The following is a 12,567-nucleotide window of genomic DNA, read 5'->3' as shown; positions in this document are numbered from 1 at the left end:
CTTTCTTCTCTCATTGTGTGTGAATCATATTACCAAGCAAAACAAAGGAGGGCTGATATTAGAGAAATAAGGCTAGAGGTTAATGTCGTAAGTGCTTTATTTACTAAAGCTTTTTGGTGACTAAAAGCTTTTACACTTCCTGGAGTGATCTCTTTAACTATTAGCTCTATTTTCCAAATGCGTCGGATGTGTATGTAGTCATATTAAAGCAGTTTTTGTTTTCATGGTTCAAAATCACTGCATCATAACTGGATACAGCCCAAACTCATTCAAATGAAACCAACAGATAGTTATATAACCATATAAAATCAATAATTAAATAATTAAAAGTACATTACTCTTCCCAATGCGTGTAATTATGCTGCTGTGAGTTCATTGAGTGATAGAAGATCAATCAAGGCTGTTTATTTAGCTGGGGAAATGATCTTTTGAAAGTAATATCTGATGGTGCAATACAAGAGCTATCTCAGCTCCTTGTAATTTCCTCCCGAATTCCTTTTTCTTTAATTTGTCCTCATTAAATCACATTTCACTGCCCCACAGAACCTAACCTCTGCTGTATGTTGATGGATGGTCCGAGATTCTGCTATAGAGCAGGTCAAATGGGGTTGAGGAAGGTGCCACCGAGGCAAACATGTGTGGCAGCTGATCATGTTGTTTCAGAGAAGAATATTAACGTGACCTCATAGAAATGGCCCCAGGGCATGGATAATCTAATTTAGCTTGAGTGATGTTGCCTGTCATTAGCAGATGAATAGCAGCGGGTCTCTCTGAAGGCTATGCAATCTATTCTGCTATGGGTAAAATTAGGCACCAATTAAGGTTGTTTTTCATCCTGGAATAAAAATTCTAACAGGGCATCTGCCAGCTGTAGTTGAAGTTAATCACTGCTGAGTTCACACATTCCTGTCAATCCTGATTTCAGCAAAAGGGATTTTGGATGTTCCTGTCTTTGCAATCATGGCTACGGTATTGATAGCTTTCCACTGATATTTCTGGCAATGTTGGTAACAATCCAGCGAGTGGCACTCATGTCTTCTTGCCAGGTATTTTAATGTGTTTCTCCTCCCGGTTCTGTTGAGACAGGGTGAACCCTTTCACTTGCATCGTACATGGCCTGTCACGGCCGGTGTCCACACTGCTGGCAGTTGCTTGGAGATTTTGCAGCTGAGGTGTTTGGACTCTCCACAGTCCCCGGGGGGGGGGGCTTTGAGCCAATGAAGCAGGTCAGAGGTCACCCAGTACGACAGGCTGCACCAAAAGTAATATTACACACTTAGAGACAAGCGGTTACTCTCCCAGCTTCAGCAGGGGACTTGTCCGCTGATGGAGAAAAAAAGGCACTTTTGCTGCAAATGCATCCAGGTGTAAACTGATAGTGAACACAACTGCCTCTCATCATCTTCCAACCCCCACTGTGAAGTTTGTGCAGCTTAAGCTGTTGAGTGAGCTGATTTATCTTCGATGATCAATTTCCTGGGTAAGTTAGGCACTGACGATGTTTGAAAGAGCAATTTAGTTCTTTCGCATTGTTTTCGCTGCTCTACACTCACACTAAACACGAGTCCCAGCACCATCTTTTGCATTCTGCAAACACTTTCCTGGCATCTTTTGCTTTAAATATGTTAACCATGTTAAAAAGCCACAGATGTTTTAATGTTGTCAAGGCTGAAAATGGGCCAGAGTCCTGTGAGAAGTGGGGCAAAGCGGTGTATAAAAAGCATGTCCATTTACTGAAGCATTTCAAAGGGAAAAGGCTGATTATGCCACCGAGACGCATCAGGTTTTGACTGTTCTGCCCTCCTCAAACTGTGTGATAGATTACGTTTTAGGAGAGCCACCACAAGCATCGTAGAAAAGGATCAGATTATTGTCTGAATATCTATTTAGAGATAGAATTCAAAGTCTTATATGGCAGCCACTTGTAGGATTTCGGTGGCTCTAAATGTTACAGTAATATCTTGGATAGCCAGGAACACTTGAAAATCCCATTTATTAAACAATCATCTCTTAAAATGTGGAAATGGGCTAAATCATAAATTTTAGACGTCCCAAATCCCTTCTCTGTCTTTTTAAATCTAGATCAGCTGCTGGTATCAGGATGGACCCTTGTCTCAAATCTTAACTGCTGATTGGCTGAATATGTAGATCAGCTCATTCAGATGACAACTAATAAAGGAAATCTACCCCCTGGAGCCTGATGGCACACAGCGCCTGAGACAACTGAGCTGGAAACAGATCAGACTGAATAATCATACGAGAGAGCTGTGTCAGGGAACGCTCTAGACAAAAGATGGATTGATAAAAATCTCTAGTAGAAAGTTGTCTTTCCATTATTTTTGTTCTAGTTTGGGAAACATTAGTGGATCGCTCACAATATAATACACTGTATTGATTTTAAATGAAATTGTTTGACCAAGTCTTTTTCACATCTGACTGATGGCATACTACATGAAAGAGGGGTGATAGGTGTAAGCGGAGCTTTTGGTGCTGAGCAGCCCAAGCTCACCAAAGACGACTAGGGAGGGAGAGGAAGAGAGAAGAGAGGTAGAAACTAGGGCACTGCTATCTGGCCCCTTTTTACCAACCACCAGGCACAAAGCAGGGAAAGAAGAAGAAAGAGCTGTGGACTGGAGAACAGGAGAGAGGAGAGGACGTCAGAAGTGTATCGAAGCTGTTTTCACGGCAGGGGAACCTCTGGAATCAACATCTGGCCTCAAAGACCTGAAGAACAACAAGACAAAGGCAGCCTTGACTGTCTCACATGGGCTTTTGACCACACAGCATCTACCTATACACGCACACACACACACATATAGACGTGCAAACACAGGCACGCGCGCAAACACACACTTGTGCACACACACACACACACACACACACATATATATATATATATATATATACATACATATAAAGACACACGACCTACAACAACATGTTTGTGGAGCAGGCGACTAAGGTCAAGATCACCTCTGTGGTAATTGTGGTGGGCATGTCGGCGATGCTGGCGGCGATAGTGACTGACCATTGGGCCGTCCTCAGCCCACGGGTAGAGAAGCTCAATGCCACCTGTGAGGCGGCTCACTTCGGCCTCTGGAGGCTGTGCAAGAAGAGCATCTTCATTGTGGAGAAGGACCCCCAGGGCAAAAACTGTGGCCCCATCAGTTTACCTGGAGGTATGGAGCTCAGTAAAGTGTATGAGCTAAAGATTTCTCTTTGTCATCGTTTTTGTGTTGTGCAGTCACTGACTGAGTGCAAGTAAAGTCAGTCAGTGGAAAGAGGAGAGTAATATGTTGAGAAACATTAATTTATCAGTGACTTAGAATTAGAGTATGGCAATCTGTCCTTTCGTATTATTTGTTGCAATTGATATTTAGGTTTGACATATGCAGGTTTCATCTCTGCATTTTTTTTTTTTTTGGTTGTGCACCAAAAACTTGGACATCTCCAGTGCTGGTGTCATCTTTTGTTTCACCCCATCCATCCGTATGTAAGTCTGTCCACATGTGCATCTCGCTGAACCGTCATTATCTCCCACAGAGGAAGTCTCTGAACAGACTGACAACTAAGCACACTCAAACAGCTCAAGTGTGGAATGGGATTGCGGCTATACTGCAGATTTAATGCAACAAAAACAATGTAAGATGAGAAAAAAGCAGAGCTGCTTCTTTCATTTTTGTGGTACTTTCAGAACAGAATAAGAAGTGTGATGTAATTTATCGCTATGCTGTTATTTAACTTTATGTAGCTCTTGCTTGTCTGACTGACGGTGTCCAAGGTTGGCTTTGATCAACTCAGGCATCAGACTGATAAAATCTTTTTCATAGAAGTCTCTGAATTCAAAGAGTATTTTCTGGTGGCACTGATAAAAGTTGCACAATGTCTAAAAGCCCAATTTAGTTGCAACATGCTCTTTAATTATAAGCTATACAAGAACTAAACTTAAAAAAAAAAAAGGGGTGAAAACATAAAAAATATAACCTTTCAGACAGCAGACAGTTTTCCAAGTTCTTCACAGAAGAAATAAAAAGATAAGCCAAAGCATTCTGTCAATTCATTTAAAACGTCTTCCAGAATAGTCTTTTAGCTTTAATTTCAAGCGCCCCTTGAAGCGAGCCAGGCCTGGGGTAAACAGCGTCGGGCTGGACTCTGGCTGTGAACGCGTGCCTTCAAGCCCAACAGGAAGATTTCCGTCCGACTCTGTCATTGACTCAGCCTTTGCCCACAGCAGCTCAGGATCAGTACAGGTCGAAATGAAGTGTGGCTTCCCACTCCAGCTCAGGAGTTAGAGTACAGCTGGGGGATTCAGGAGGGATGGAGGGGACTGGGGCAATAAAGACATCTTTGTGGGTGGGTGATGGCAGGGAAGCCTCTGTTGATGGGGTAAAGGGGCATGCTTTGACAGAGAAGGGCAGCTTTGAGTGTAATTGTGCCACATTTTATGTGCGACATGTTGAAGAACCTGAGAACGAAGAGCAGATGAAGTCTGACAACTGCCTGTCATACAAATGTGACAAGCACTGGAATATCAACCGTTCCTGCTCTGAAATTCTGTTTACACCAGAAGTTTGAGATTGAGTGGAGAAGAAACACATTGTTTCACAGAATCACAATTGATGAAAGCTCTAGTTAGAACCATGACAATCTGACGGCAGTAACATAGCAATGTCCGATATCAGCGTTTTCGACTGACTGACCTCCGAGGTTTCAACTGACAAACTACACTTCATTCTGCTGCTGCCTGTGTCACGGTGGCAAGAAATATCAGCAGTTTTGTCAGAGACCCTTGTGGCATTCACACAACCTGTTGATGTTTCTACATTTGGATAATGAGGGAAAATGAGTCATTCTCTAATAGGTCTGGGGATTTGGCATGTGGCTGTTTGCTCCCACGCCGGCCTGATAGTTTTGGTTATACAAGCCCCATTTGTGTCTCTGGCATCTATCTATGAGTGTAGTTGTGCGTCCTTGACCAGAGTAGTTTGCAACGCTTCTAACCTTCACACCATTTGATCTGGAGATGGGATTTGGTAAAATGACGGTTGGTCAGTTTCTATTCTGCTTTCTGAAAGTGAGTTTTACTGATTGCTTGATGGATGTGGAGAAAATGAAAATTGCCTTTTTGTCCTCCAGCGGTCAAGAAAAGACATTTTTTGTTTGTTTGTTTGATTTTTTTTTCGCTTTCTGTGGTCAGTTGGTGAATTGGCCACTGGTCAATTTGCAACTTTTGTATAGTGTGGCAAAGAGACATTCTCTGTTCTCAGCGATTGGCTTCGTCCTTGATGGAAAGCTGTGTGGAGTGGCAGCTTGGCTCAGCACTGATGGCTTGGCTAGACCACATGTTTTGGGTGAAATTTGATCACCTGTGAAGTCCCCATCTGCTTTTGTAAAGGAGCCAGTGTTTACACTTAAAAAGCCAGCCATCATCAGGCAACTACAATGTAACAGGATTGGAAACAGGAGGCCATCTTTTTCCAATATTCAGCCTGTGATGGTCTGACCATATACTCAGTTCATTTCGGTTTAGCTAAAAACGAAATAGTTCAATAGATAGATTAGAGGTGAACAGGGTTTACATAAGTAAATGGCCACTGAATTTGGCGCTATAATGGAGAAGTAAAACCAGCATTACTTTACCTGCTTCTCATCCTAATGTGTGTTGAAGGCTGAGTGTTGAATGAAAATGTAATGCACGGCGGTGTAAAAAAGCCCAGAATATATTGAGAGTGCAAAACAACAGTTCACATCCTTGATGAGGAGTATACCAAGCAAGCAGCGGTGATTGGACTTAATAACATGCATTTGCATTTTCCCAACGAGAAGTCGTGCGCACACAAACACTGTTTCATATCGGCACAATTACACCGCTTTTGTGGAGGGGTTGCACAACAATGGTAGCAAAGCAGTGAACCCAAATGACTTTTAAAATTAGCTTCCCACAAATGACGCATGACAGCTTGAGTGCTGTAAAAACCAAACAAGCACTTTATGGATTGTGTTACTCACATGGGAAATAAAGAGCATAAATGTTGCTTTAGTGTGCATGTGTGTGTTCAGTCTTACATAGACAGTGTGTGTGTGTGTGTGTGTGTGTGTGTAAAGAAGGTGAAAAGCAGTTCTTTTGAAGAGGGAATGTTCTGCTGGTGGCCCCAATTCATGCTCTCAAAAGAGCAGCTGTCACCTTGAACCACCTTTTAATTTTTTAAATGGTCCGTCATTTTCCTCTCTAGCCTGCCAGGTTCCTGCTTCAAGTGCAGAGGCAAAACTGGGGAGGTGTGGTGCTGATTTGGCATTCAGCGAACAAGTTAAGGCTTCAAAATCTGACCAAATGATTCCCCAGTACTTGACGTTCAAATGTACAAAAAGGAAGTACCTGCTCAGAAATGTCGTCAGTCACATATTATATTGCTATGGTGCAGTTTGTGGCGATGGTGATGACAGTCTAACTCAAGTGGCTTGAATTTCACAGAAAAGGTTAGACACAAATGCATGAAGACACAGGATTGTGAGGGCTGTGAGGACTCCTGTGCTGTTGTGTCCCAGATAAAAGCGTTCCTGGTGGAGTAGGCATTCAAATACCACCACCCATCCTATTCACATTGACCCAGAATTAGTCGGTCATTCTACCTGGCTAGAAAAAGAACAACCCCCCTTTCATCACCTAAAAAACTCATATTCAGTGAAAGTGACAGCACAGAAATAGCAAAATGATTCAGTTGAAAGTTACTTTTTCATGCGTGTTCTTCTGTCCTCAAAACCACAGAGAGTAAAAGGAGCGTGGACAAAGGAGCAGCAGAAATGACTGAAAGAAGACTGAAATCAAAGGTTGAAGTGACAGATATTAAACGTAGCGAGCAGAGAGGAGAGGAAGTGGGAAGGAGAAGGTGCATATTAAAGTGAGGAGGAGGTGGCAGAGTGTAATGGAAAGAGGTCAAACTAAAATGACACGCGATACCTCGTTCTAATCACTCTCCTCCTGGAACGAAATCTCCCCATTAGCCAGACTGCAAGGTCAATGATATGCACCCAGATGTTCTCCATCCATAATTAAAATACACACACGATCTCCTTTGAACAATTTTCTTGAGCACAGTTTTTAACCATCATGATACCACTTTATCAGAGCAATTTGCAAAGGATCCATATTATCTGCGCCTGTGGCTCAAATATTACACAGCCATGAAAGTATCTTTAACTTCAGCGTGATGAGACGGTTAAAAAAGGTAGAAAATCACATTTACAGAACTCCTCTTACTTTCTTCTGTCTGTTCTACCAGCAGTATGAAATACTGAGGGACATAATATATTTGTACCCTGCCTCCATGGTTTTGGAGTGTTACATTTTTCCAGACTGGACTACAAAAAAAAAAGATTTGTCTTCACCAATGTAGCTAATGTCAATATCAACTGACTTCTCTCAAGTACTTCACACATCCCCACATACAATAACCCAAGATATCACTTTAAGGCGGGAGAGAGCCATTTATTGTTAAAATGGTGGAACCAACACTCTTGAGAAATTTGACAGAAATGAAATCTAAAGGACTGAGAGCTTTAATTTTGACCATCGTGACATTTAATGTGCTTCGTGAAAGGGGATTAAAATCTGACTGTTTTGAAACTAATTCTGGGGGTTTGAGGGTTTGATGTAATGGCCTGGCTTTTTTATTTATTTTCTTTTTATCATTCCTGATTTTGTTGTTTCAAGAAATTACAATTAATGTATACAGAGTTCAGATACACTGGTTTATACCTGATTGTCTTTTCACTGTGTTCAATTCTTAATTCATGATTCACAGATAAAGAGCGATTTCGAATTTATACGAACGATTTCATATAAACCAAAAGACTGTATATCTCGCTTGAGGGCTGAGTGGAGTCTCCATAAAGAGTATATCTTTTGGGTATTGATAACTGTGTTCTCAGACCATTTCCACGCTTTGTTATGTTGCAGCTTTTTGCTCAAAACCTTTAATGCACTTGTCTCCTTAACAAACTGGGAGTGTTTTTCAGTGGCAAGGACAGGGATTGGTCAGGACTGAGGGAAAGTTAAGCTGTGTGAAGCACAGAGACGTCCTTAGTGAAACCTGAGGCTGAGGACAAGGCTCACCGTCCAGTGGGACAACGACCCCAAGACAAGTGAGGAGAAGCCTTCGTTTGAATCCAATCAGACATCTCTGGAGACATCTGACAGTAGCTGTGCACCGATGGTGCCCGTACAAACTCACGCAAGGGTTGAGATTGAGATTGTTTTAGTAGGCAAGATTTAAAAAAAGAAAGAAAAAGAAGTTAAACTAGTCTGAGTACTCTCTGAAAACTGCGTCATGTTAGTTGAGCCTCAGAGGTGAAGACGCCCAATGAAAGAAAGCTAATGCAAAAATATATTTGTCACACACTCAAGTTATCATGCTATTACACACAGACACACACACACATGTGCAGACACACACACTCCCCTTGATATGCCTTCACATGGGCAGATAGATATTACCAGCTAAGACCTGCAGCAGCCTGTTGCTAGGTTACCTCTTTAGTGATTCTTTCTCATCCTGGGTAACAAACAGCTCGTCTGTTGCCTGGTGCACACATATGCACGCACGCACAGACGCACACTCGCATGCACGCACCCACACAAACATTTCCCCTCTCTGTGTGAACAGAGAGAGCACCTGTCTGCTTTATGGGTTTAATCTCAGAAAGAAATGATGGCGGGTGGAAGAAAGAGGTGACACTCAGTTGGCCTTTATGTCCTCTCCACCCCTCCCTCTCAGCCCAGCCACCCCTTAGAGACAAAAAGATAGATGGATGGGTAGGAAATGATTTCGCCCAGCAATGTTTTTGTTTTTTTGTTTTTTTCTATATGGAGCTGTGTTGAACATTGCAGGCCAAGGACGAGAGTTTTGGCCGGCATGGCATAGAAATGTATCCGTCCTGTGTGGGACGTGACATTTGTTTGAATTCATTTCTCAGCCATGAATACAGCCAGGATGAAGGACAGGGAGGGATTTCAGTTTTAGATATAGTATTTTAGGATGATGGGAGGTCAGTGCTGTTGGGGCTTGGAGGGTGGGTGCTGATGTACGTCTGATCAAACAGCCTGAGATGAACTGTAACAGTTGTGCATGCTAGTTTCTTATCAATTTAGAGGGATGCCTGGATAATACACGATGTGTAAAAAATGGCTTCCAAGCAAGTGACATGTGTTCAAAGTTTTGGGTTTGTATGTATCCACATGGTCAAAGGTTGCTGAGCCATGACCTCCTCTGGGGTGTGAGATAATAGACCGACTACGTCAGTCAGTGGACCTGCAGCTGTCTTTTTTTATTTTTTTAAACATGATTCCACCAACAAGGAATATATTTCTTTACACAATTAAAAGAAATTGCGAGGTTAAATACGTTTTGTCAGAGATGATTTTACAAATGAGGCTTTTGAAGAACCCACTTTTGAAGTACAATGATTGAATGATTTCCAACCCATTAATCCAGAAATCTTAGGCAACGCTGTTCTTTATCTGTCAGCTTTCTAATGAAATCCACCATGAAATGTCATTGTATTACAGATACAACCTGAACTATCTGGTTTCTCATCCTCCTCTCTTACCTTACCAGCAAAAAACTGTTCCTACTTCAAACACTTTACATCGGGGGAAGAGGCTGAAGTTTTTGAAGTCAAAACCCAGAAAGGTGGGTGTTTTCACTGGCACCCAGACTACATGTCACACATCCTCCTTCTTTTTTTTCCCAGACCCAACTGTTTGTCTGCAAAAGGAAAAATATAACCAACAGGATTTTTAGCAAATTAAAGAGAAATGAGGCGTGCAGGAAATCATCATTTCCTATATGAATGTTTATAAGTTCAAACCAATCATTTAGCCACACTATGCAGCGCACAACATGTCAGGGTATACACGCATGAAGACACGCAGTCACACTGAACTGAGCTGAGCCTGAGCTGTTGCGGTTTTTCTGTCACAGTGCAGAGCATCATATCAGACCAGAAAACATCTCTCCTCCCTGCTTTAGGAAGATTGTTACATTCTAAGTGAATGTATTTACAGGAAACAGCAGCTCTGTTCCTGTGATGGTGAGATGATTAGTTCAGCTTCAGACAGACACGGCAGAACATGCAGGGAATACACAGCTCGACACCCACAGAGGAAAGCAATTATAGAGCATTCTCTAAGCTGAATTTATAGAGCATAACTTTGTCTTAATAGTCAGGACACCCCTTTGAAAACTCCAAATATACAGGGTGGCCAACAAGATGGCACTTCATACCGATTTACTGTAAATATACTTACATATACATGTAAACAATGCTAAAGGGGGATAGAGGTTTAAAGAGAAATGCAGATGTGACCCATACAATGTCGATTTGAACAGGCAAAGAGAAATGATTGAGAATGCAAATATATTGATGGAACAGCAGAGAGGAAAAACAAGCAACATTCATCAAAAATATGCACACATTCACACACTCACATTTTCATACATATGCATGCGTGCACAAAGCAACAGACCTCATGGAGACACAGAGAAAGCCCGGCCTACACTGGGGAGGCTGACCTGAAGGTTATTTTACACACCAGTGTTATTCCACAGCTGTAGTGCCGAAATGGAAGAAGCTGTTCCAAGGATGATTTCGATCGCAGTTGGAGCATTACAGAAAAGGACAGACCAGATTATCTTTATCAGACGAACAGACAGGAAGAGGAAGGGATGCTTTAATCATCGTGTTAGAAGCCTGCAGCTCTGAATCTGTCATGCAAATGGCAATATTGCCAGTTTGGATAAATTACATTTGTTGTTCAAGTGAGGCACATTTAAAAGCTAATTATCTATGTCATAACTTGCCTGAGTACAACATCGAAACAATTATTATGAAAACCAGATTGCAACTTCCCCTTCGGTTCCTACCCACTCCTTTAATTTTCAGTCGCTCCCACCTTGCTGTGTCTCTTATTCCTCTCTCTTCGCTTCTGTTTCTCAGACGCTGTTGCATTTTCACACATTTTTTTTTTTTTATTTATTGGTCCTGTCATCTTGCCATGTCTGTTGCTTGTTTTTTCTTATTCTCGTCTTTCCTCAGAGTACAATATCTCAGCTGCAGCTATCGCCATATTCAGCCTGTTCTTCATGATCCTGGGTACTCTCTGTGTCACCTTCTCTTTTGGAAAGGGCCGGGACTACCTACTCCGGCCTGCTGGGATGTTCTTTGCCTTTGCAGGTCAGAAATAGAAAATAATTTGACTCACAGATCATCTCTTGGATACAGGGCCGTTATGATGCACAGCTTTTCTTTTTTTCACTGATCATTTATTTGTAGGTATCAAGTTGAGATAGAGTTTTTGATGCTACTGACCAAACCAAAAGTTAAAATAAAGCTGACAATCATGTTGCTTAAAGGTGGAACGCTAACAACTTTTGATTAAACAACACAATTAGTATGAATGCAGTTGAAGAATGTGCTTCCTAAAGGCCGTTACAATCGGCTCTTTCTGTTTTGACACAGGCCTCTGCATCATCATTTCTGTCGAGGTAATGCGCCAATCTGTCAAACGTATGATCGACAGTGATGAGACCATTTGGATTGAATACTACTACTCCTGGTCCTTTACCTGCGCCTGCGCCTCCTTCACTCTGCTTATCTTCAGTGGAGTCGCCCTGCTCTTCATCTCCATGCCCCAGATGCCTCGTAATCCCTGGGAGACATGCATGGATGCTGAACCTGACACCTTAGATTAGTCGTCAACGATTCAACACACAACGTATTTAAAAAGTAAACACAATCAGCCCTTTAACTACCTATCCTATCCCACATATCTATCATTTCTGCAAGCTGTTCATCAAAGCGCTGAATGTCCAGATGTCCACTGGTTTCAGTTGATACTAGTTATCAACAGTCGCACGTGATAGATAACTACGATAAATAAATGAAAATTGAAATTTTTTTCAAGACTTTCCCAATTTGCATGTCTGTTGTGTATGTCATCATCAGAAGCATCATCATTAGTTCAAGATGTTGGAACTTTCCATCAACACATGAAGACACCAAGACACCGAGCAGGCTTTGCTTATAACCGCTTTACAACGTGACCAAACAAACCCAGTAACCACAACTCAACCCAAAACAAAACAAAAACAAGGCACCTAAATGTCCACTGTGATAGGAAGCCATTTGTTTTAACTAAAATTAACTGCAGCCACTGGATGACTGGAGGAGATGAATGGATTGATCTGAGCCTTTGGAAAAGATGCACCAGACCTGGATGGTCCTTTGTGTGTTGGTCAGACATGACCTGGGAACATTTAGTGTCCAAATGCACTCATTCTACATGTTTAATGGAAGTAAGATGACTTTTTTAATATTGCATGTTAAAACCAGGTAGAAACGATGAGCCATTTCACCGCAGCACATTTTTTAAACTGAAGTGTATTGGCGCAATGGACAACAACAGTGTCTTTATTTTCTCAAAGGACTTTCCACAATCAATCTGTGTCATTGTCTACAGAGACACCACTTCCCTGACTCCCCTTTCTTGACATCAGTCATCAATTTCAG

At 41.9% G+C, this 12,567-nt stretch overlaps 1 protein-coding gene across 1 annotated transcript; it reads left to right on the top strand.

Annotated features, from left to right (window-relative positions):
• The first annotated feature begins 2,938 nt into the window (after positions 1-2,938).
• On the top strand, positions 2,939-11,750 carry cacng1b (calcium channel, voltage-dependent, gamma subunit 1b). Its single transcript, XM_029509298.1, has 4 exons — positions 2,939-3,179; positions 9,615-9,689; positions 11,095-11,232; positions 11,518-11,750. Exons 1-4 carry the CDS (start codon positions 2,939-2,941, stop codon positions 11,748-11,750), a joined length of 687 nt encoding a protein of 228 aa, XP_029365158.1.
• Positions 11,751-12,567: the final 817 nt, after the last annotated feature.

Source organism: Echeneis naucrates, chromosome 8, assembly GCF_900963305.1.
Source record: "Echeneis naucrates chromosome 8, fEcheNa1.1, whole genome shotgun sequence".
NCBI classification, from domain to species: domain Eukaryota; kingdom Metazoa; phylum Chordata; class Actinopteri; order Carangiformes; family Echeneidae; genus Echeneis; species Echeneis naucrates.
This window is presented reverse-complemented; position numbering and strand designations above follow the sequence as displayed.

Excerpts from the sequence above, each read along its gene's own strand:
- cacng1b (XM_029509298.1), top strand. The coding sequence starts at position 2,939 with ATGTTTGTGGAGCAGGCGACTAAGGTCAAGATCACCTCTGTGGTAATT. Across the intron at positions 3,180-9,614 it reads CCCCATCAGTTTACCTGGAG|CAAAAAACTGTTCCTACTTC; the intron begins GTATGGAGCTCA and ends TTACCTTACCAG. Across the intron at positions 9,690-11,094 it reads TGAAGTCAAAACCCAGAAAG|AGTACAATATCTCAGCTGCA; the intron begins GTGGGTGTTTTC and ends GTCTTTCCTCAG.